We start from the raw sequence: 23989 nt of genomic DNA, 5'->3' as shown, positions 1-23989 counted from the left end.
TGACTGGCACACATGATCTGACAATGACGGCAATCGCCTGAGGCTCGTTATCGGTCTGACACTGGAGGATGGGCTGGCCTGCAGGGTGGCCCAATTGGGCTAGCTTGGCGGGTGCTTGGCATGCCCCGGCTCGAGAGTTTTTGGAGCGACAGCGCCGACTGCACGCGACGGCAAAATGATACTGAGGAGCATCGCAGCGCGCAGTGGTAGGAGACGTCAATTGGACATGACTGCACATACTAACACCATCGATAGCCCCCCGGGCGCTCGCACGACACTCCCGCCAGCCGCTCCGCCCGCTGCAGCGATTTCTCTCCACCGAGACCGAGTCGATCGAGGCCGCTACCGACAACAGTCTCAAGCAGATCCAGTCGATAGAGGCCCAGCTCAACACCCACCTCCAGCAGCCCATCCCCTCCGTCGACCCCGAGACCCATGGCACCTCCGAGTCCGCCTCCGACGATGTCGCTGAGCAGTACTACATGTACAAGCAGCAGTGTACGACCGCCGCCCCATCCTGACTCCACCCTGCTGACGATCCGTAGCCAAGCAGATGGGACATCTAGGAACTCAGATCGAGCCGCACTACCAACCGCACTCCCTCCTGAACCACCCCCCATCGCCCGCCGACGTGACCCTCGAACTGCTCCTCGCCTCCGAGGCCCACCAAGGCCATGTCACTTCCCTATGGAACCCCGCAAACGCACGCTACATCCACGGCATACGGCAAGGCGTCCACATCATCTCGCTCGAAGTCACTGCAGCCCACTTGCGGCGGTCCGCCAAGGTCGTGCAGGAAGTTGCGCGGCGGGGAGGCATGATCTTGTTCGTGGGCACGCGCGACGGGCAGGATAGGGCAGTAGCACGCGCTGCGGAGCTAGCCAAAGGATACCACCTGTTCGAGCGCTGGATCCCAGGAAGCATCACCAACGGCCAGCAAATTCTCGGCAGGTGCAAGACCAAGGTCGTGAATGAGTTCGACGAGGAGGTCTCCGGCTTCGAAGAGCAGCTCTTCGACCGATCTGTCCTCCGGCCCGACCTGGTCGTCTGCATGAATCCCCTCGAGAACTACGTCCTGCTGCACGAGTGTGCGCTGAACAACATTCCCACCATCGGCGTCATTGACACCAACGCGGACCCCACCTGGGTCACGTACCCCATCCCTGCCAACGACGACAGGTAAAACATCTCCCACCAGCGGCTACTGTTTCAGGCTAACACATCACAGTCTACGCTGCATACAAGTCATCGCTGGCGTCCTAGGTCGTGCCGGAGAAACCGGCCAAAAGCAACGGCTTGCGGCCGCCGCTGAAGGCCGCATCACCTACCGCCCAGCACAAGGCTTGACATTAACCAGCACAGATGTGGATGCCAAGAGTGCAGAAAGCGTGAGACCCGAACGCAGATCTGTAGGACGGATGGGTACGAATGTCCCCCTGGAGCAAGTCGACGAAGCAGCGGGACCGATAGACACGGGCTTAGAGGATGCCAATGAAATGGCCACCAAACTGGACGAAGTGGCCAACCACGAGAGCCATCGGACGAGAGAAGGCAGAGATCTTAAAGTCACCTCATAGAGCGTTTGTATAGCATGTAAATCTACAGTACGAATATTATGCATAGGATCAGGTCTCACCTTCACGCGCACGCTTACTCATGCCGTTATTTGTGTTCAGTTGTCACGCCTCAGCACCACACCAAACTTCAAACTATCGAATTTGAGCGCCGTATGTCACGACACCAACTTCACAAGCGCGCGTCCAATCTTAAACACCAACAGTAACGTTTCCATCCCAAGCGAAACATCAACACCATAACATTCCCAGTTCTAAGACGTAGATCTACGAAGATCTCCACGGCACCTATCCGGAACGAGCCTGAGCTCTTTCCCCCCGGAGCCACCCACAGCAGCGCAGCGCACCCAGCCAAAAACACCGCGACGTTGCGATAAAGCCTGGCCCATCACAACCGTGCTAGCAGCACCACGGAACCTGCAACCGCCCGACTAACCCTCTAGCTCAGGCCCAGGAGCCGAGCCGGAAAAAGGAGAAAAAGCACATACCGAGAGTCCCAAGGGCAAGCAGAAGAAGTAAGCGTCACGTTTATTCCGATGCAGGAACATGACGTCAGTCGTGCTAGTGCATCGAGTCGCGATCGGAAGTTTGGGCCGTCATCGAATGAACAGTGCACACGCAGGGAAGCCCCGTAGTATGGGGCGCGCATTTCACCGGAGAGGATTGAAACGTAGTGAGGCGGTAAAGGAAGAAGGGGGAAGGCAAAAGCAGGCGGCGGTGTGGGGGTTTTAGTACTTGGTTGGTACAAGGCGAATGGTAGATATTATTAGGTAGGGGTTAACTGCAACTTTACGAGACGAAGGCTATCAAAGGGGATGGGATGTGGAGTTCTATACAGAGAGTTTGTTTTCAGGACTACACATTAGAGCGATGGTGTGCTAAACCGGCCGTTTACCAAACCAACATAGTGAATGCCACGAAGGGGAAAGGGATTATGGTTGTTTCGAAGCGTCGGCCAAAGTGTTGAAGGTGCTGTACCGCCGGAGTAGCTGGGCTTTCGAGTCCTAGTCGAGATCGTCGGCGCTGGTTTCTGTTGCTTTTGGCGCTGCGGCTGCGGCGGGCGCTGGGGTTTGGCCGTAGAAGTCTAGTTTGCCCTCGCTCTGGAGGACACCCATACGGTCGTACAGTGAGCGAGCTCGAACATACGGGTCCAGCTTCCAGTAGTTCTGCCTCAGCTGTTCGGCAATGCTATCCCTTTCTTTCCTCTTCTCGTCCGCTGGCGCACCCTCACCGGTGTGTACCCACTCCAGCACGGAAGTCTCGTAATTGTCGACGATCTGTTGCCTCTCGCTTTGCAGCTCCTGCTTTGGCTTCTCTTCGGCCATCTTGTCGTTCTCACCTGGCACGGGCTCTGGGAACTTGTACTCCCACTTCTCCTCTCCACCTAGTTCAGTTGGAATCTGCGACTTTGGGATGTAGTTGCTGAGATCGTCGATCGTCTTTGCAAAGTGCACCTTGCCGGCAACGACGGGGTCCAACCAGCCTTTGACGATACTCCACACAGCGTTGAAGACCCAGGGCGCTCGGTAGACGAGAACGGTGCCAAGCGATTCGGGGTAGTTGGCCTCGAAGCACTTGATCATGAACTTTACCGGCGTGTAGTCCATGTTGGCCATGGAGAAGTCGGTCATATCGAAGACGATAGTCTGTATTCGGTTAATCATTGCACACAATCCGGAGAAGAGAATAGACTTACGGCTGTGTCAATCGGAGGCCTCAACAGCATGCGTGCGGTCTCAATAGTGTAGACGGTGAATCTTTCCAGACTTTCCTCCGTCTGCTCGCCGGCTTTGTGTAACCTCGCGCGAACAAAACACATCGGCCTTCCTTCAATGTCCAATCCGTGTAGATAGCTCTTGCCCATGCGCAGCTGTGTCAGGAAGTCCTCCGCGTTCTTCTTTGTCTTAGCATCGTCGCTGGTAGTTTGCGCAGCGGCGAGCTCTCCGTTCTTCATGATGTCGTCGTCGACATGCATCTCGTTCAACCTCCACTGCATGGTAGAGATCATCATGACTAGCGCCTTCTCCACGTCCCATTTCCGTGCGCGGAGGAATCGGAGAAGGAGAGCATCGGGGTGGTCGTGCTTGACCATCATCCAGAAGGTCCTTCGCAGCTCCTCTGGGGGAATGTTGGCGATCGCTGCCTTGAACTCTGCGGTCTGGCCGAACTTGTCGTCATCGGCGGATATCGACAGCCTGCTAATGTCTGACGGGGTCGAGCCTGTCGAAGCAGTCGACGCCTTGTCGTCTGCGCCCTTCTCGCCCTTATTCCTCTTGAACACGTTCAATCGGCTCTTCTTCTTGTCCTTCTTGCCGTCCGCTGCCGCCTCACTTGTGGTCGGTGATGCGACCTCATCGACCGTGCTCGCAGCTTCCGACCCCGCTTCCACGCCGAAAACCTTCATAACGATCCCCCATAGCTCGCGCAGCTTCTTGTCTTCTTCGGGTGTGAGGGTTCCCGGTCGCCCGGCGGGGGTGTTTGGTGCCATGACGAGGTAAGAGTCTGTGAGGTCTGCGGTGTTGAAATGAGTCGGGGTGGATTTCCTGGCTGTCTTGGGCTCTGAAGAGCTCTGTACGAAGGGGACGAGTAGCACGCCGCCAATTGCAATGCCAGCGACTATTCCTACAGTCCACAGGTTGAGTCCGCTTGTCTTGTGAGGTGCCGGTGCCGTGCTTCGCCGACTGTGATGTAGTAGGTTTGCGCGTGTGACCGGATTCGTAGAGCTATAGGGGGCAGGTGGGGCGCCGCGATACTTTGGGTTATACACGGATAGTTGACGCTTGGGTGTAGAGGTGAGCAGAAGTCGTCGTAGGGGCTGTGCGCGAGGCAACATGGAAAAGTGTCAGGTTGCTGAGCTGAGCCTCGTTATGGCAACTGCTCGCGTCTGCTTAGTGTGACGTCGGCAGAGCTTTCCGGATGCGTCGGACGAATATGTAGCCGCGATCTACGTACAGAATGCAGCAGCGGGACGCCTTAGAGCAAGCTGCGGGCAAGTGCGTCTTGTGATAGTTTGCTGAACACAAAGTATCCGGAGACGTACAGAGAGGCGTACTTTTGGAAGCAAGAACAATGGCATCATCGACCAATTGGTCTTAGCGCGATTGCCCTGCGTGTGGGGTACTGTTTACTTCGTATCAAGCTCCCGAACTAGGACCGCGTTTCAAGATCTCAGAGGCGTCACAGTACCAGACTGCAATTGCGCGACTGTGCTACCAGATTTACAAGGAGATACATCTACCACCGTGCAAACATGGCGTCCACAACACCCACAACAACACCCTCGTACCGGCGCACACGCAGCAAATCACCACGATCACGTCCGACCACGCCCCTCCGCCCGTCTTCCCGCTCCTCATTACGCGACTCATCCCAACGCGGTCGCGCTGCTTCGGCATCTGGCAACGCGCTTGAAGGCTTACAGGATGGATTCGCCGAGTTGAGCGACGCCATGGCAGACCTTGAGCAAAACTTCTTGCAATTGCAACTTATGCACGAGAGCCTGGCACGTTTCTCAGAGAGTTTTGCGGGGTTTCTGTATGGAATGAACATGAATGCTTTCTGCGTAGACTTCCCGGAGGTGAGTGATGGGAGACTGAAGAGAAGATACAGAGGAGAGAGAACGCGGGATGGTACTGACTCGTCACTAGGCTCCTGTTCCAGAATCCTTCAAGCGCCCACAGAACCAACCTGACCAAGGTGCCGCAAACCTGAATCGCTCTCAAGGCCCAGAAGATATGGAAGCCACGTTCTTAACGACCGACACTTCATTCGTCGACAACCCGCCGAGTAGCAAAATCCACTCCAAATTCCAGAACCCACAAACGCCAGCACCGGCTACGAGAACAAGTGGCGTACCTAGAGGAAGAGGGGGAATACCACGAGCAGGCGGACGGGGTGGTATACCTACACGCGGCGGTGCACCTAGAGGAACCAGGGGTGGTACAGGCATAGCAAGAGGTGTCGCTGGACGTGGTCGCGGAGCACGTTGAGAACGTCGGACAAATCTATGGTGATGTCTCGCTGAGTACAATTTTCATGGCAATGAGGAAGCTTGTTCTATGAATGTTCTATTATCCCACATCGTGTAGGGGTTGCATGGCTACATTGCTAACTGTGGTGCAACCTAGTATTAACTTCCAGAGTCACCATCCGTCTATTACTACCATGATCCCTTCGTCCTAAGAAGCTCATTAATCCAAGATGACCTTCATTACCACCGGTCTAGAAAAAAACAGGTATTAGGTGCAGCTATCCACGCTGTCGTCTTCCTTAAGAAAGGGGTATACTGCGACCAAACCCATTAAACCAAAAAAATAAAGCGTCAAAGTCATAAAGAGGAAATATAGGGTATCAAGTGGAAGTTCCACTTCCTAGATAAGAAAATCGTGACCGGTCGATCGATCAAGGGTATCTCGTAAAAATGTCGCCTACGCCAATACTCCAGCAAGACCCTTTGCGTACTGGCTGCTGCTCTCCTTGCGTAGAGCCCATCCCTTGATAGCGATCACTACAGTCGTCCAAGCCATGAGCAGCGCGGTAAGGCCCATGACAACCGTGAAGATGAACATAGCGTCGAGGTTGTACGATTCCAGAGCTGCGACCGTGTCCTTGTTGCTGACCATGAAGGTGATACCACCCGATATCAGACAAAATGCGGTGACGATTTCCGTAGGCGGCCGGGATGGCAGAAACGAAGTCGGCGGTGAGATGTATAGGGTGATGTAGGTAAGACCGCGGGCAAGAGCAAAGGCCATGAACATGCTGCCCCATTGGGTATGGATCATAGTCGAGACCATTGAGCTCTGATGATGAGAGCTCATCATCTTGCCGAGTAACATAATGATTAGGGCCGGGAGTGGGTTCATCGAAAAGCGATATTGGCTAGGCTGCTTCCAGGACTCGTTTTGTAGCGAGCTTGCTTGAGAGGCAACGACTCCGCTGTTAAGAAGGTCGCGTACCTTGGTCGATTCGATGCACATTCCCAACTAGGAAGAATGTCAGCGATATTACACAGAAAAAGAAGGAGCGACCTTTACTCACCAAACCACCACCAAAGAACATCACCGAAATCGAAACATGTTCCAGATCTTGTGCAGTCCATGCATCGCCCCACGCAGCCAGGTGTTCGAGGAAGACGTTTGTGCAGCCGTATAGCCAGATGACGAAGGATTCGGTAAACTCTGCCGACGGTAGTGCCGCTCTCCGACGACCGACGACTTCCTTCGGTGGCTTCACGTTCCAGGCCCATCCGAAATCTGCAAATGCACCCATCCATCGACCCAAGGTAAGGAAGCCGTATAGAAAGAAGATCCCTCCTTTTACTGTGTGCGCCAGGACGTTGAAAATTGCACCTCCCCTTCCGATGCCGCCGTAGACGATGGCGCCACTTACAATCGCCGCGAAACCCTGTACCAAGATTGTGCGCTCGATGGCAACGTAGAGGAAGCGAATTGCCTTGAGTGTCCGACCAACTGCGAAGCGCGCCACGCTACGAGAGAAGAAATTGTCCATCGAGGTGTTGCGAAGGAAGCCGCGCTTCTCGTCGTCGCTGTCGTCGTCGTTACCGAAAGAGTCGTCGTCATGTGTGGATCTTCGAAGAGGGGGAGCGAATTGCTGGTTCTCAGATTCCACGCTGGGGGACTGAGAGGGATCATACAGAGAAGCCGAGTTCCGCTCTGTGCCCTGCCCCGAATCCCCTGACCATCGCGACGGCGCGACAGCCTCTTCGTCGTGTACGCGCTCGTATCTGAGCATATTGGCGGTCGTCATTGGCTCCGCAAATTCGTCCGCTTTCGAGTGAGACTCTGACCTACCAGCGTAGGCCTGGATCAGAGCCATGAACACCCATGCCGAAGCGATCCAGGTGATGGCCCATCCCATCTTGCTGTGTGCATTTCCTGCGTACATCTCCGGTGTCTTGTGGTCGTATACGAGGCCGAGTACGAGCGCGAACGCATTGATGGCGAGGAAGATCATTTGCGAGGGGAGAGTATATCTTGAGCGAGCGATGCTAAACATGACTGCGATTGGCAAGATGACAATCCAGGCCAGGATCTCAAGCCCTATGTGCCAGAACATAAGCGAAGCATGCTCCGATAAACTCCAATAGCCTTCAAAGCCATTGTCCTGCGGTTGCGCCTTCGGCATTTCATGTGCGCTCATGTCCATTTCCTTGCTATCGCCATGCGCAGCTGCCAGCGGTAAGAGCTCAATTAGCAGCGCCGCGGTGGCTATCGTCAAAATCCTGCGATCCGGCATGTATGTTATGTTCAGGAAGGATTAGATTTGTTAAGGTGGGATGAAATGCGCAGAGCTCAAACAACTGAAATAGCAAGACGCAGATCGGTCGTATGAATGGCTGCAGTACTTCAGGATGCGCTGTCAAAGCAACAAGAAGATGAGGGATTCAAGGGAGACAGCAGATGTAACAGGAAGAAATGTTTCAATGCATGTGGCCGCCAGCGCCATGGGCGTAGCTCGCATCTATATTGTTTCCGGAAGTTTCGGAACAAGAAGTTTGAGCAAGTCATTGCGACAAGAGTTTGTCAGCTGCGAAACCCATCCGATCGCATGGCATTCTTCGTTGGCTGTGACGTCGGATGTGATTGTCAGGCGCGGCGTGGGTCCGGGCAAGCACGGACAGAGGGCCATTCCGTCAGCCACCGCTAATGGGATTTTGCGAGCAATCCACCCGGCAAAGTTCGCCATGTTAGTCTTAAGGTTGTGGCTGCATCTATCTCATCATGACATTGAAACCTACGGCGACTTTGGCCTGACAATTGAAACGGCCTCGTCGCCTTTGACTTCGTCGCAGACTCAGTGAGTGTGTCACGCCATGCCTGCGACAAGGCGGATATACAAGCGCCTGCATCGGATTCCGGTGACAACGACCATCCGTCTCGGCCTCCCACACTCGACTTGCGCTCGAATCGAAGATTCACATGCGATCTTCACCACCCTGTCTAGGGTACGTCGGAAGCTAAGACCGCGCGCCTGTCATATCCCAGTTTTCCTTCGCGATTTTGCAAAAATTCAACCACCGCTATCTCCAGGCTTTGTCCGAGCTACACACTCACGAAAGACATCATTGGTGCTTACATCAACCATAGTCACCTGCGCCATGTCTCTAATCCACTCAAGCTTTGTTTTCTCTTGGCAATGCACGCTAGAGGCGGATATAATCCCACGCGCAGACCGCAAGATGATCAAGCTCCGATTTCCATGTGTTTTGCTGGCATCCGGCCAGTCCCGGGCTGACACACCTGTGGCTCAATGTGACAGAAACTTGACGAGAAGACATCATGCCATGGTGCCTCAACCCGAAGGTTCAAGATTGTTTCGCAACTAGATAAGGTTCTAGAGCCGCAAAACTCGTTTCGGAGTATTTATCCGCATATTCAAGATCGCCTCACTTCCATTCTGACGCAACATTACAATCAAGAAATGTCGACGTTGAAGGCAGCACTGGGCTCTGCGACCCCGGCTTTGACTCAGACCTCCAAGTTTCTGCCTAGCGCTCGAAATACTCAATAAGCGCACTTGATGCAAATCTGTCACCGATCCTACGAGGTGTAAATCGCGAACATGCGAAAGATGTGGGGCCAGCGGGCATCCATTCGCTTGGACCTCGCAACTATACCTTCTTCGACAGCGATTCTTCATCATCTGATACTGAACGCCAAGTGTCTGACATATCTTTACATACAGTACATCCGGACTTTCGGAAAGCGTAGAACCGACATCGCTGTTTGTTATTGCCGAGGAGGAGACATTACCATGCATGCTGCAATTCGGGTCATACGATCCATCGACCGGGAGAGGACGACAGCCATGGCATGATGTGTATGGCTTGTATTGACGCGTGTCAGTCACTTGAGACTTATGCCCTTCATCAGTATCATCGCCGATGGCTTATATGAAGTCCCCCAATACCTACCTCGATATCTTCATGCGATTTACGTCTGTTGATCTGGTCATGCATGCATTCTGATATGCTCGGGGACGACACCTAGATGCTGCCATAAGACTTACGCTCACGCCCTGTGCAACGAGATATCGCTCTGTATAGCATGACTGGGCACGCATACTGCAGAGCTATTATCATGCAGTCTGCTGGACGTAGTGCCAACCAGCAGAACGAACTGTTGGGCGCGTCAACCAATCAATGATATCCTACGACTCTCGCTAAGCCTTATGGTTTTTAGAAATTACAGACATATTGAGTATCAAACTTGCGAGCTTCAAGAACGTCTGGCTGCTGTGTGGCCTCGCTCCTGACATCGTGATGGACTTGGCGCCAAGCATTCAAAGAGTCCACGTGACCGCGCGGCGGCCGGAAACATCGACGTGCGCGACCTCGGGACCCAATGATCCATCGAGAACCTCGCGCGCAACAGACCCCGACTACCTTCACCCCAGCAAAACTCGCTCCCCCATAAACATGCTCGACATTGAGGACTTCGACGCGGTATATCGCAATCTTCACTACAACGATGGCCTTGTTCAAGAGATCCAATCATACCGGACTGCGCTCGGTGGGCGCACCTTCTTCGAACGGTTACTGACACTCCTAAACATCAAGGGTAAGTCGCGCACAGTGTTGGGCCTCGCCAAATGCTAATTGGGTACAGGAAGCAAGATGTACCCGCCCAAAAGCTCACAACAGCTTCAAGAGCTCCATCAGCGCATAATCTCCTCCAACACAACACTACACAACAAGCACTGTCTTGTGTTCTACCTACTCAAAGATTTATCGGCGCAACACCACGAAGCGACAGAGCTAGCTGAATCGTTCGCGAAAGACGTACACCTCGAGAAGCGATTCTGGACATTCGTTGAAGGACTCTGGTTCCTCGACCACCTCCAATTCGCGACCGCCGTCGGACACCTTACATACCCCGGCATAATACCTACCTTTCCCGACGAGATCATGTACACCCTCTTGACGGGGCAGGATAAAGTGAGCAGCATGGGCATGGCAAGGGATCCAAAAGATGATATACTGGCACTAGCATACTACAACTGTGTACGGCCGCCGCTGGAGGATCAGAAGACCAGGGACGAGTTCGCCAAATACCTTGCAGGTCGCAATGTTACGGAGATGTACCAGTGGATTCACAGCAGACCGGAGTACGAGCAGCGACCACTGCTAGAGATCCTCGTTGAGCAGACGCTGGATCACCAACCTTGGTCTCAGGACCCCGAACACGAGATGTACACGCGAGACGCTAAGGCGTTTGAGCTGGCGGGCTTGCCGTTCAGTGAAGACGAAGAGGAGTTCATCGAGAAGTTCCTGACCGAGGGCAGGGGCAGGACCTTCCAGAGCGCACAAGATCTGGTCATGATGCGCAGGATTGCTACCGGCAAGCTGGCTGATGTTGCGTCTGATATGGGCACACGCGGACGCAGGATAGATGGTGTAAACTGGGAGAGTTTGAAGGACGGTGTGAAGAGAGGACTAGGGCCAAGAAAGGATGAGCAGAGCTTCGCTGTCTAAGACGAACAGTCTGCGGAAGAAGTTTCTCATGTCTTACCTGGTATCTAATGCATAGCGAAGGCGTCTTGGTACAAATTCAACGCGGTGCTTTAGCCTGGCACACCTGTCTCTGATCGTCTCACCAATTGCTCAACAGGAAGCTACATCTCCCATTCACGGCGCCTCGCTCGAAACACTACTCAGTCATCACTAGTATCTTGTGTTCTCCAGTGTTAGCTACGGCGCCACGGCTGACCAGTGTTGATTCTTGAAGTCCGCGCTACTCGGCAGCTGAATACCACTAGTGTTGGTGCTCACTACTCAGCTGCTTGCGTTCATCGGAATGTACTCCTCGTTCCATACTTTAACGTCATTCAAGGATATTGTTACATTAAAATGGTATGTGATGACGCGGAAAGTACATCGGATAACACTATGGAGCGGAGGTCTCAAAAGAAAAACACGATGCAAAAGCGAGCGCAACATCAATACACATATGAACTCCCAGCTGATCTTGGCGTGTTCGCTCCACTTCCCATTGGGCTCGAGCCTGGACTCAAGCCACCTCTTCGCCTATCAGCTCCAAAGAACCTTTCCAGCTCTTCCGCCGGCCCGAGTACATCCTGATAATAGCTACTTTCGATGCTCTTCTCCGCCATAACATCATTGTCTTGCAGTACATTAAGGCAGAAAAACACCATGTTTCCCAATAACATGTTGCTCCTCAACTCGACCTGCGATGCGACATCGTGAGCACTGACCTCCTCGCCATCGTTGATGTACAAGCGTGTCTTGTGGGTCGCGGTGTCGAAATCGATGTACGAAAATGGTGATTTGAGTGCTATCTCGGCGAGGACGAGTCCGATGCGGAAGATTTGGATGTGTTTGGAGAGATCGCGACCATCTCTCCTTTGGCGATTCATTTGGTAGCATTGGTTCAGGGTACGTGTTGTCATCGATGAGCCAGGCGCTGCGGTCAGCATGCTAGCCCACTTCCCATCCTTCGTTCTCCGCCAGCGTACATTCGAGCAGTCGAGGAATGACAACCATTGGCTTCCTATCAATCGGAAACAGCCTTGGGCGATGCCAGTCGCTACTGCATTTTGGTCTTGAGAGTATAGCGTTTGTGAGCCGAGGTAGACGTTCTGATTGCGAATCACACTCGATAGGGCTTCCTTGTACTGCAAGTCAGAGAGAAGGTTTGTTGGTGGATTCTTGACCGTGAAGCCTGCTGATGTTGACAAAGGCGGTATCAGGTAGCAGTTATCCTGCGTCCTGCTCATGAGACTTGACACAGCAGTAGCGAAATTCTTCGGCACCAAAGCTGGTTCGTAGATAGCCTTAAGGGTCACAGGATGGACGATGATCTCATGGCTCGCCCCGTTCATGTTGAGCAAGAACGCGAAGTCGCGCTTATGAACGCGAGGGATGGATAAACCGAGATGTAGTCGATTGTTCTGGCTGGAGTCGCTGCATCGGTGTAATCGCTCAGCATCTTTTTGGGCGCGAACGGCGTCCAGAACCCTGCTCTGTATCGTATCCGTCCTTCCGTCTCCGACCTTGATTATCACTCGCCGTCCAGGGAGTCGCTTGACTTCCGAGAAGATCTCTGCGTGCTCTCGCTCGAGGTAAAAGTCGGTAAAACGTTCGAGCATGGTAAGCTTTTGGTATAATCGCCTGAGACGCTCTTCCAGATCGTTTGCTTTTCCAAAGACGCTCAACTCGAATCTGCGCGACCATGTGGTGTTGTGGCGAATTCTCCAAAGACACTCCTTGACCCGATCCTCGTTACTCAAGTGCTGAGTTTCTCCATAATATCCTCTTCTAGACTCGAAATTAAGGGCAAGGCCTCTGACTCGTTTGATGTCGCTCTTGATACTTCCGGTGATCACATTCACAGTACCGATTGTGGCCGTGATCCTTTCGTGCCCTTCTTTTCCAAACAAGATCCTGGTGTGAACATGGGGTCGATGCACTTGGATGTCATGTTTCTGTTGCCAGCTGTCTAGAGATAGTTTCGCATAGTCAAGCCCTTCTTTGATGTCGAAGAGTCGTTCGGATAGTCGTCTCCATTGTCTGATTTCAAGGGCAAAGGTGTGTAGAGCCTGTCCTGCTGTATAGAGGCCAGAGATAACGCCAAGAACTTCAGCCATGGCTCGTCCAGCTGGAGTGTTGGGTCGAGTTGAAAATGCGGTTGAGATGTATCTTCTATGACGCTAAGGAGCAGTAAACTCGCGTGCGGCACAGTCGGGAAAACTTTGAGTCGTGTAACCGCAATAGCTACCGAGCGCAGGAACTGTATGGTGCAATTTCGTGTAAGATGTAGTGCGAGTCCAGGATATCAGCGCGGTCGGATGGGGGCTGGGCCATCTTTTAGAGGCGGCAGCCTGAAGTATTTTCGACATTAAATGGGCGGCCTCATGACCCACGAACTATTGCGGCTGAACAGATGCGAACATCAGCTCACCGGCATTGGTGTGGGGTATTGAGGTGACATTGGTCGGAATTGGCTCCATGCATAGCGGCACAGGGATGACGTTACCGTTTGGTGGTGCTCAGCCCCCAACGGCCCCCAAAGGCATCTGAAGTCAGCTGCCTGATCAGGCAATTGGGTCGCACTGTTCATATGAGCGTGGCATTCCTACATCTTTTCATTTCTGTTGAGTTCTCGACCCCACTGACAAATTTCTCTTGACACTGGGCGCAGTACCAGACAGAACGTTCCATGCATACCACAGAGCAGGTTTCTTCATTATAGACACATACTTGCCTTTGTTCGTACCACGTAAAAAGCTTTTGATCATCTCCGTTCCTCCATTAGTTGCGACTCCGTGCGATGGCGACCATTTCAACCGACTTCCTAGAAGTCGACGAACGTCATCGGAATCCCAGTCATACTCGGTCGCGCTCAGGAGGCTACGTCGATACCATAGAAGAAAAGGCGAGATGGGATCGAAGGAGTCGCGAACAAGAAATGAAACGCTATCATGACAGTCGGCATGGTACAGCCTCATCTCCACGGATTTCTAACTCTCCTACAACGCCTGACCGACTCGGCGTCCCCGTCTTCGAAACTACTGGGAGGATGCGATCGAGTTCAGAAGCTGGTCAAAGGGACAGAAGGTCAGAACGACGGTACAACACTCAGGAGGTCCGGCCCAGCGCGATACCAGTTTCCGGCTACAACTTGACCAACGAGCCAGTCCTGTCAAGTCAACTACCTGTAAGGTACGAAGGCAAGCCGCAGCACCAGAAGAAACCAAGCATCAAAGTGGAAATCCACCAAGACAATCCTCCATTGCCCACAAGCGATCTGGCTTTTAGGGTGAAGCGAAGCCCGAGCGCTAGCCCAAGATCACCCACTGCACGGCCGGAACTTCAGTACCAATATGCGACGCTACAAAACAAACTGGACCAGATCAGTAGCACGTGTGCTCCATACATGGATGTTGAGGCTGCGGAACCTCAAGATCTCACGTTCGACAAGATAGTAGAACACACTAAAGCTTTTGCTTTCGATCTGCAAGTGTGGGCTCATCTTTCAAACCTCGAGGGTATGGCTACGGTGGATAAGCATAAGAGAGAAGTCGTGGACGCCGCATCGCGAAGCCTAGACCGACTGTTGTATCTGGTGGCAGAATTACACGACGTTTGCTCCAAGGCCAAGCCAAGGGACCTGAAGTTCAAAAAGCTTCCTGAGATCGACGACGAGACGTTATTCGAGGACGGAGATGACGACAGGTATGTGATTTCGAGACGTCGACGGAAACTTCTCTGACTTAGAATATCAGCGGTGAACCAGACCCTACAGAAACCTTAAGTTTCATCATTCATTCCAGCCTAGACGGCATTGAGCTGCAAATCCAGAATCTGAAGAGATTGAGTCGAACATTGCAAGAGGCCACACCGGATGCAAAAGACGAGGTCGTTGCAGTCGCGAAGCTCGTGACGGAAACCGTGAAGTACTTCGGCTCGGAAGAGGCACTACATCGCTATGGGATCAATGAGAAGATCTCTGGGAGGAGAGGTTTGGAAGAAGCAAGGTACACGAATTTGCATTAGCCGGGTGAAGTTCAGGAGTGTGATAAAGATGATGGAAGCCAAGTAGCGTTCCGTACAGGCTGATAATGAAATCGAGGTACATTTTGACGCGTCTCGTTAACGCGTCAAGTTGGTGATAAGGGATGAAAACGCGCGCGTTGGTGTGGATGCCGCCGCGAGCCTCTCTAGCGTCGGCTCCACGACCGGAAGCTTGGAGGGCATGACGTAGCGCATCAACATCTAGACTAGTGTGCCGATGCAACCAAGGCAACTTGATCTGATACAGGAAATGTTCTTAAGGTTCTTTCTAATTTTAGATGCGCTGATTTACGTGCGAAAGAGATCTAAGTCACGCTGGGATTCCATCTCGCGACATGTCGCTTATCCGCCCAGTTCTACGAGGCCCGGCTCCGCCGCTGACAGTAGAAACCATGAGCACAGTCTCGTGTGGCCAAACACCCACGAATCCGACACCGCGTCGTCGCTACATCAAATCAAATAAACATTTATTCGTCCAAGGTACTCGTTGCACATACAGTTCCAAAATAAGAGTATATTGCGGTCTTCTGAAGATGCAAAAGAGAAAAGGATATTTACAGCGCAGCAAAAGGAATGACTGCGAAGCTCTGACGACATGCCAGAACCGAAAATGAAATGGGCGTCACCCCAGATGAGAAAGGCTCAAGCCATCACCACAAAAGGCTACAACTACCATTTACGAGCACTTGGTAACGCTGGGTACGTTGGAGCACTTGTCGTAGGTCTTGCCGCCAGTTACGGAAACATCTGTCCAGGTCCAGCCAGTGCAGGAGCCCTTTCCGCAGGTAACGACGACGTCGTAGCCACTGCTGGAGACATCGCCAGTGACATTGTCGAGCGTCAAACCGGTAATCGGAACACCAGTATCAGCGTCACCGTGAAGGTCACCACCGTCGTAGTTCTGTTCAATGAGGACACCATACTTGGAGATCTCAGACAGGGTAATGTCTTCGTAGGTGACCTTGTTGATCTTGCCGGTCGTGCCAGCGCGAGCCTTAACGCGGACGCCGTTGACGGACTTGGTGATCTCGGAGTTCGAGAAGGTAACCGTATCGACCGTGTTGTCGTCACGACCACCAACAGAGCCGATGGAGAGACCGTGTCCACCAGAGCAGAGGCCGTTCTTGAAGGTGATATCCTATCCGTATTGTCAGCGGGTGTCATCGTCTCAATCCTCAGGGGATACATACGGTACCAGAGTTCACGGCAACACAATCATCCTGGTTGTAGACCTTTGCACCGTCGATGATGACGTTGCTGCTCGAGCCAATGTCGAAACCATCCGTGTTGTGACCTTGCTCGTCCTTGTCGCCTTCCGAGGCATCGATGGTCATGTCGGTAATGGTGAGACCGTCACATCCGTTGATACTGACTACTTGAACGGGAGGGTTCTTGATGGTAATGCCAGTGATGGAGGAGTCGGTGAGCTTGTGTGCGGAGAAGAACTTGGGCTTCGTCTTTCCGCCGTTTCCACCCTCACCGTCCCACCAACGAGCGCCGTCACCATCGAGGACGGATCCCTCGGCACCCTTGACAGTGATTTTGGTTCCACGAATGTCAAGGAGAGGTCTGAGAGTTGGTTCATGAAGTCAGTGCGTGTCTAATACATTTGTACTTGGATATTGCTTACCCTTTCCACTCTTTGTAGCCCCAAGTTGTGGTACCCTCGAAGATGACGGTGGTATCGTCAGCCAAGCTGGAGAGGTCCAGAGTAGTGCCTGAAGGGACAGCAACGTCCGAGAGGACCATCGTAGCACATGATGACTGCGACTTAGAAGCCTCAGCAGCTCCGTTCGAGCCCGAAAAGGTACAGCTGGAGGCACGTTTCACGACTTCGGGCTTGGGTGCAGGAGTGATGGCCGGGGCTGGGGCTGCCACAGCGGACGCCGCCAGCGACGTGAAGAAGATACCAAGAGTCAAGGCGACCATTGTGAAAGATGCTTGATTTGAAGAAAGGCTTAAAAGAGCGAGTGAAGTGCTTGGTTGCTTGGCCTACATGCTTGGTACGCCACACATATATACGAATTCCTAGTAATGATACACACGAGTGAATGACTTAGCCACCAGCCAATTACTGATACATCGAATCTACACTTGACGGGATCATAATTTCCCGATTCAAGATTCTCCATACTAACAGATGAGGGATTGTTTCGAGATCCTCCACCAAGTGGGGAGAAAGAGGAAGAGATGAGAGGGACTTGGTCGCTCGAAGCAACGCTTGTTCAGTGCGTGGGTGTGGTCAGGGGAGATTTGTTTCGGAAAATCCTCCAATGAGTGGGACCCGCCCGATTTCCACTTTTCCAAGCCTGTCGTTCGAAGGTACCCTCGTGAACATGTCAATGCATAGCCAGAGTTGCGTGACAAGCCTCGGAAAGAACGGAAACTAAAAGGCTTGACTCTGCTCCAGCCCACTTCAGCGCAGTGGTGTGGGAAAGCTCTCTTCCATCGTGTGAAGTAGCGTACCGGAAATGGCTAGTACGTCCACCGGCCATAGATTGGGAATCTGCGTTATTCCCAGCCACCTCGCGACGTCTCCTGACAACACTATACGTGTTTACTGAACACCAGCATAGGGTGCAAATTACATGGCTTGTTCTTCCATGACGTCCACATACTTCCTCCCTTCCCGTTGTGGTAACCTTCCCGCTGGCGCAAGCTTCCTTCACGCGCCCTCGGCATCTCGGGCAAATGACGTTCCGCCCGCCTCCGCAAACGCCACACATCTGGGGTCGCTAGTACCTTACATATTACCCCGCTGAACATTTCTTCCATGGCAAACATTATACCGTCAATGAGATCGTTCCGTGAAGCGCAGGTCCGGATGGCGATCTTTGGCCGCGGCTGAAGTCCACGGGCTAGTTGCACGTGAGATCGAGAGCTATGTCGTAGAGCAGAAGTCGCGTCGCGTCTCATGAACTTTTCTTCATCACCGAGGAAGTCAAGATGCGATTCTTTCATCTGTTTGCTGTCGCGATCTCGCTGTTCTTTGGTGTATTGGCGACCGATAATGGCCTGCAAACGGATGTGGAGTGGGATAATGGATCGCTCATGGTTAATGGCGAGCGCGTCATGATCATGAGTGGGGAATTCCGTACGTTGATGATTTGAGATGAATAAAGGGTAGATGAGATGAGTGCTAACTCAACTTTCGCATCTACCAGACTATGCTCGCCTCCCAGTACCTGAGCTATGGCTCGACGTCTTCCAGAAGTTCAAGGCGAACGGCATGAACGCCGTTTCAATTTACTTCTTCTGGTCGTACCATTCGGCATCGAAAGGCGCATACGACTTTACAACACCGGGGAAAGATATCCAGCGCCTCTTTGATATGGCCAAGGAAGCCGGACTTTACGTCATCGCACGACCAGGTCCATACTGTAACGCGGAGACAAATGGAGGTGGCTTCGCTCTATGGACCAGCGACGGAAGTGGTGGCAAGTACAGAACTTCGGATGAGACATACAGACAAGCCTGGTCGGAATGGATAGCGGAAGTTGGCGAGATCATCGCAAAGAACCAGATTACCAACGGCGGACCTGTCATCCTAGCGCAAGTCGAAAACGAACTGCAACAAACCCGTTACGAAGCCAACAACACACTGGTCATCTACATGGAACAGTTGAAGTCCGCCTTTAAAGACGCAGGCATCGTCGTGCCTTTGTCACACAACGAGAAGGGCTTCAGGTCGAAGAGTTGGTCCACTGACTACAACAATGTTGGCGGCGCGATCAACGTTTACGGTCTGGATAGTTACCCTGGCGGCATGAGCTGCACAAACCTCGACACTGGATTCAACCTACCCAGGACTTACTACCAGTGGTTTCAGGAGGTCTCACCTACTCAGCCAGAGTATCTGCCCGAATTCGAAGGTGGATGGTTTCAGCCATGGGGTGGCTACTTCTTCGACCAGTGTTTGGCTGAGCAGAGCCCGGAATTTGCAGATGTCTTCTACAAGGGCTTGATCGGACAGCGAGCTAGCCTTCTGAACTTGTACATGGCATACGGAGGCACGAACTGGGGCCATTCTGCAGCTCCTGTTGTGTACACTAGCTACGACTACGACGCGCCGCTACGCGAGACACGAGAAGTCCGCGACAAGTTCAAGCAGTACAAACTTCTCGCACTCTTCACCCGTGTCAGTAAGGGTCTTCACGACACGTTTATGGAGAACAACGGCACCGCAAACGCGGTCGACAACTCCGCAATCTGGACTTGGCAGCTCAAGAGCCGCGATACGGAGGGTAGGTTCTACCTTGCTGAGAACAACAACACTCGTACCCGCGCTGTTACCGATTTCTCTATAACGGTCAAGACATCTGAGGGCGATGTCAAGATCCCGAGCATGCAGCTTGCGGGCCGTCAGAGTCGATGGGTAGTGACGGACTATGCCGTGGGAGACGAAACGCTGCTCTACTCGTCGGCTGAGATTGCTACCTACGGCCTGTTTGATCGACCTGTCCTCGTGTTCTACACCCGCGAAGCCCAGACAGGAGAGTTCGCATTCAAATCGCAGGGCAACGTAACATTCAAGACATACGGTGCGGAGTCGAATCTTGCGAGTAAGCCGGGCAATGGCACCTACTCAAGCTTCTCGTACACCCAAAGCAAGGGTGCGACAGTCGTTGAGTTCTCTAACGGGGTTTTGGCTTATATGCTTGACATACCGACTGCATGGACCTTCTTTGCCCCATCAACGACAGATGACCCGAACGTCACACCCGACCACCAGATCTTCGTGCTCGGACCATATCTCGTCCGCTCAGCCAGTGCATCAGGCGGCACGGTTTCCGTTGTTGGCGACAATGCAAATGCGACGACTATCGAGGTATATGCTGGCTCTGATGCGGAAACGATATCCTGGAATGGAAAGGAGCTCGCTACGACGAAGACTCCTTATGGTTCTCTCACTGCGAGAATTGCCGGAACCGCAGACCGCGAGATCACTCTTCCAGAGCTTTCCAACTTCAAGGCTGCTGGGTCTTCGCCTGAGATCCAACCTTCGTACGATGACAGCAACTGGGTAGTCGCAAACAAAACCACAACGCTCAGCCCTGTGAAGCCACTTACCCTACCCGTACTCTTTAGCAGTGATTACAAGTACTACACCGGCGCCAAGATCTACCGCGGATACTTCTCCGACAAAACCGCATCATCACTCAACATTACAGTCCAAGGTGGTGTAGCGGCAGGATGGGGTGCTTGGCTCAACGGGCAATCAATCGGTTACCATCCCGGTAACGCATCACTCACTTCGACAACAGCCTTGCTCTCTTTCAAGAACGTTACATTGAAGGACGAAGGAAACGTCTTGACCGTGATAACCGACTACACTGGTCACGACCAAACCTCTACAGGCCCCGCTGGCGCCGAGAATCCTCGCGGTATACTAGGTGCCCAGCTCCTCAGCGGCAACAACACGAAAATCTCGTTCGACCAATGGAAGATTCAAGGTAACGCAGGTGGAGAGCGCAACATCGATCCCGTGCGCGGTCCAATGAACGAAGGCGGTCTGTACGGCGAACGTCTCGGTTGGCACCTCCCCGGTTTCGACACCTCTTCTTGGGAAGACGCCAGTCCCACTGCCGACGGCGTCCAAGGCGCCGGTATCCGCTGGTTTACAACCACCTTTTCCCTCTCCGTCGACTCCGACCTCGACGTTCCAATCGGCATTGAACTCGGTGCGCCGAAAGGTACCATCGCACGCATGCTCCTTTTCGTCAACGGCTACCAGTACGGAAAATACGTTCCCCACATTGGGCCTCAGACTCGCTACCCCGTTCCTCCTGGTATCCTCAATATGAGAGGCGAGAATGTGTTGAGTGTGGCGATGTGGGCGCAGACTGAGGCTGGCGCGAAGTTGGATACGCTCAAGTTAATTGAGTACGCGAGGTATGAGAGTGGGTTTGCGTTCGGCGAGATTGACGGGAAGGCGTTGCAGCCGGGGTGGGTGGATAGGAGTGAGTACGCATGAGCGATCTTTGGCTTGTCGTTTTGTAGCATGGTATATGCCAGATATACATGTATCGGTCTGTCCTTCATGAGTGTACCCAACATTGTCGCCCCCATATTTCAGTAGCCCCGTACACTGGCACAACATATGACCTTGACTATCATCATGTTGCCGTACAGATGAATCATCTCATTTTATTCTCAATAAACTCCAAGAAAACTGCGTCAGGAAGTGAAGAGGTGTAATATCTCACTAGCCGCTCAACCAAGCCCGACCTATACCAGGATCATCATAATAATCCTTTCGGTATTCTTCCAGGATACTCATCGCCTCTTGATCTAAACCCTCTAATTCGCTCTCTTTGAGCATCAGTGCGTGAGGTATGGCAAGTACTATGAAAGCCGCTTTCCAGCTATCTTCCCATCGGTCATCATCGACAACCATGCGAATAAGTTGAGCATATATTTCAGGTAGAGACTTTGAATAATCAGGCGTTATAGAATTTTCTGCAAGCTTCTGCGGATCACACAGTGCCAATAACGCGTATACACGGTCGCGTCGATCCGCGCAATCACGCCGTCTGGAGAAGCTGCAAGACCAAGCGACCGAGATCGCGATATTTACATGTCCAATCGTCTTGACGTACTCATGTATCACACCGATGGCCAGTGAGCCTTGAAAACTTGGCCGCTTCTTGATCCTATGAGTTAAAACGTACTCGTACCAAGTCTCGTAAAGCGAAGAAACTAGTTTGCCGGTGGTTTTATGAGGGCCACACTGCAAAAGGATCTGCCGGGCCAGATTGTACTCTTGTATAATCCATATTCGACTCCAGTAAGGCATATTCAGAAGATCCATGATGGATGGACCGTACACTTTGTACCAGCGTTTGAAGTTCCCATGCTCGTCGTCCTTGCGAGCCGGTATCGTCTTCATTGCACGTTCCCATTGAGCCGAGGATTTAGTAGCAGTTCCCAGCCAAGCTATGACAAGCTCAGCTTCCGAGTAGATTGTGCCCATCATAGAGACTTGATGAGTACGCTCTGGATTGCTATCTTGATCAATACAAATAGCATCTATCCAGAACGCGCAGGTCCGCCGATCTTTCCTGGCTTGATGAAGGAAGTTCCAAAGGTTTTCGCGTACTTTGAAAGGCTTCCCGTTGACCAAAATATCTCTTGCGGGTGTCGGTGGGCCCCAGACGTACGAAAGCGCGGTGTAATTGGGCGATTCCCGGAGAGCGATTACGCGAAGAGTGCAGGCTATTGGAGCCGTTTCGTCGTCTGCTTGGATAATCTCAAGCCGTCGAATGTTCGTGCTGGCATCGATGTGGAGCGGAGTGTCTTCGTACAGAGTGGACATGATGGGGAATGACGTGTGGGGTCGGTCGCCAATAAGTTCAACACGGTGCGCATCAATGTAGTCAGGGAGAGGGAGGAAAAGAGGAAAGATGCGAGGAAAACCCTGTTGGGGTTGATGAGTGAGACGAGGCTGAGGCGCAGCTGCCTACGGCTGAACGAAGGCTGAGGACAAGAACTATGCAGGCTGATCTACTAAGCGAGGCTGAATGGGCGATTAGTCAACGACAGATGTGTAGCGAATACAGTGCGCGTGAACATCTAAATCTTGCACATGCTTTTTGTCCCATTCTACACGCTCTTGAATCGCTCAAACATCTACGGGCGTGATTGTATGCCAGCCTGTAGAAGGCCCGCTTTTATCTGAGCATACTTCTTAGTACTCCCATCCGTCATCCCCGCTGTCCTCGAAGTCAAGCACCATATCTACCCAGTTGCCTCCACCATACTGGCACTTGCTAGGTCCGATCTTCTTGAATCCCGCTTTCTCATAGAACGGTATATACCGGTCTCTGCAGATGAGCGCTATCCTAGAACCCACACCCGAATCCTTGATCCTCTGTACGTAGCTCTGCAGTAATATCGAGCCGAGCCCTTTGCGCGCAAAGTTTGGATGTACACATAATGAGTGCAGACAAACTGTCTGACCGTCTTCGTTGTGGCCTACATTTGGCGTGAGTTGATAGTTGGTTTTCCAATCCTTGGGGTAGTCCATGGCATCGTCGGTGACAAGAGGGGAGTTTGCTTTGGTTGAGATGACGTGACCAATTATCACGCGCTTCCGGTCTGTGTCTGCTGAGTCTATTGATGGGAAGGAGTGCAACTTGATGGTCTCGCCTAATGGTCCTGACGTGGTGGGGTAGGCGGAAGAGAAGAGACCGCTGCAGAGCTCACCACAGGTTCGCAGACGATATTCGAGCTGTGGTAGGTTAGCGGGGAATCTGAAGAGACCGGAAGGAAAGAGCGAAGCACATAAGCGAGGTAAGGGAAGGAGCGAACGACCAGCGCATAACAAACTCAATTGAACCCGATGAACGACGTAAGAGGTATATTGGTGTTTCGTGAAACAATGGATAGGAAACAGGGCAGAAGACAGTGTGCGCACTTGATGGTTTGAGTAACATCATTATGGAGAAGAGCGCATGGCTCGTGCCTGACGGAGCCCAATGGTGGCACTGAGCAGAAAATACAGGCATTGACCATGGTGTTCGAGATAACGTCGATGAAAGCAATTTTTCTCACCTTCTCGCGCGATGCAGCTTCAACCGGATCAAAGGCCGCATGCTCGAGCCAATCGCAATCATCCAGGTCGTCGATGTTCAGCAATGAAGCGTAGGGCCGGACGCCCATCTGCTTGAGTCTCCCCTCCTGAGCGATGTTGGAACTGCGATGGGGTACCAGACTCGATTGCTGCTCCACGGACTCTGGGCTAGCGACGGTCTCAGGCTCTCTTGATAGTTCGGGCATGCCATCGAGCGTCTTTTTGTCTGCTAGCAAGTCTCGTGGCATCTTGGCGGTGAGTTGGACAGGTCAGATGGAGCGGTGTTAT

The 23989-nt window shown here is 52.7% G+C and overlaps 10 protein-coding genes across 10 annotated transcripts; 5 read left to right on the top strand and 5 right to left on the bottom strand.

Moving 5' to 3' along the window:
* Positions 1-175: 175 nt before the first annotated feature.
* On the top strand, positions 176-1577 carry J4E83_005780 (uncharacterized protein; the record flags this gene model as incomplete). The annotated part of the gene is made up of 4 exons (XM_049332697.1): positions 176-206; positions 256-498; positions 546-1179; positions 1229-1577. 4 exons carry the CDS (start codon positions 176-178, stop codon positions 1575-1577), a joined length of 1257 nt encoding a protein of 418 aa, XP_049188505.1.
* Positions 1578-2578: 1001 nt separating this feature from the next.
* Positions 2579-4407, bottom strand: J4E83_005779 (uncharacterized protein; the record flags this gene model as incomplete). Its single annotated transcript, XM_049332696.1, has 2 exons — positions 2579-3220; positions 3271-4407. 2 exons carry the CDS (start codon positions 4405-4407, stop codon positions 2579-2581), a joined length of 1779 nt encoding a protein of 592 aa, XP_049188504.1.
* A 417-nt stretch (positions 4408-4824) lies between these two features.
* Positions 4825-5563, top strand: J4E83_005778 (uncharacterized protein; the record flags this gene model as incomplete). Its single annotated transcript, XM_049332695.1, has 2 exons — positions 4825-5151; positions 5222-5563. 2 exons carry the CDS (start codon positions 4825-4827, stop codon positions 5561-5563), a joined length of 669 nt encoding a protein of 222 aa, XP_049188503.1.
* A 438-nt stretch (positions 5564-6001) lies between these two features.
* J4E83_005777 (uncharacterized protein) lies at positions 6002-7832 on the bottom strand (the record flags this gene model as incomplete). Its single annotated transcript, XM_049332694.1, has 2 exons — positions 6002-6559; positions 6615-7832. 2 exons carry the CDS (start codon positions 7830-7832, stop codon positions 6002-6004), a joined length of 1776 nt encoding a protein of 591 aa, XP_049188502.1.
* A 2182-nt stretch (positions 7833-10014) lies between these two features.
* J4E83_005776 (uncharacterized protein) lies at positions 10015-11070 on the top strand (the record flags this gene model as incomplete). The annotated part of the gene is made up of 2 exons (XM_049332693.1): positions 10015-10156; positions 10205-11070. 2 exons carry the CDS (start codon positions 10015-10017, stop codon positions 11068-11070), a joined length of 1008 nt encoding a protein of 335 aa, XP_049188501.1.
* A 464-nt stretch (positions 11071-11534) lies between these two features.
* On the bottom strand, positions 11535-13202 carry J4E83_005775 (uncharacterized protein; the record flags this gene model as incomplete). Its single annotated transcript, XM_049332692.1, has 1 exon — positions 11535-13202. One exon carries the CDS (start codon positions 13200-13202, stop codon positions 11535-11537), a length of 1668 nt encoding a protein of 555 aa, XP_049188500.1.
* Positions 13203-13885: 683 nt separating this feature from the next.
* Positions 13886-15111, top strand: J4E83_005774 (uncharacterized protein; the record flags this gene model as incomplete). The annotated part of the gene is made up of 3 exons (XM_049332691.1): positions 13886-14051; positions 14178-14790; positions 14841-15111. 3 exons carry the CDS (start codon positions 13886-13888, stop codon positions 15109-15111), a joined length of 1050 nt encoding a protein of 349 aa, XP_049188499.1.
* A 694-nt stretch (positions 15112-15805) lies between these two features.
* J4E83_005773 (uncharacterized protein) lies at positions 15806-16878 on the bottom strand (the record flags this gene model as incomplete). The annotated part of the gene is made up of 3 exons (XM_049332690.1): positions 15806-16267; positions 16320-16698; positions 16760-16878. The coding sequence occupies 3 exons, from the start codon at positions 16876-16878 to the stop codon at positions 15806-15808; spliced, it is 960 nt and encodes a 319-aa protein (XP_049188498.1).
* Positions 16879-18075: 1197 nt separating this feature from the next.
* J4E83_005772 (uncharacterized protein) lies at positions 18076-21103 on the top strand (the record flags this gene model as incomplete). Its single annotated transcript, XM_049332689.1, has 2 exons — positions 18076-18223; positions 18294-21103. The coding sequence occupies 2 exons, from the start codon at positions 18076-18078 to the stop codon at positions 21101-21103; spliced, it is 2958 nt and encodes a 985-aa protein (XP_049188497.1).
* Positions 21104-22816: 1713 nt separating this feature from the next.
* J4E83_005771 (uncharacterized protein) lies at positions 22817-23949 on the bottom strand (the record flags this gene model as incomplete). The annotated part of the gene is made up of 2 exons (XM_049332688.1): positions 22817-23359; positions 23683-23949. 2 exons carry the CDS (start codon positions 23947-23949, stop codon positions 22817-22819), a joined length of 810 nt encoding a protein of 269 aa, XP_049188496.1.
* Between the last annotated feature and the right edge of the window lie 40 nt (positions 23950-23989).

Source organism: Alternaria metachromatica (assembly GCF_023757995.1).
Source record: "Alternaria metachromatica strain BMP 0045 chromosome Unknown scaffold_11, whole genome shotgun sequence".
NCBI classification, from domain to species: Eukaryota; Fungi; Ascomycota; class Dothideomycetes; order Pleosporales; family Pleosporaceae; genus Alternaria; species Alternaria metachromatica.
The sequence above is the reverse complement of the archived record's forward strand: the minus strand, read 5'-3'. Positions and strand labels throughout refer to the sequence as shown.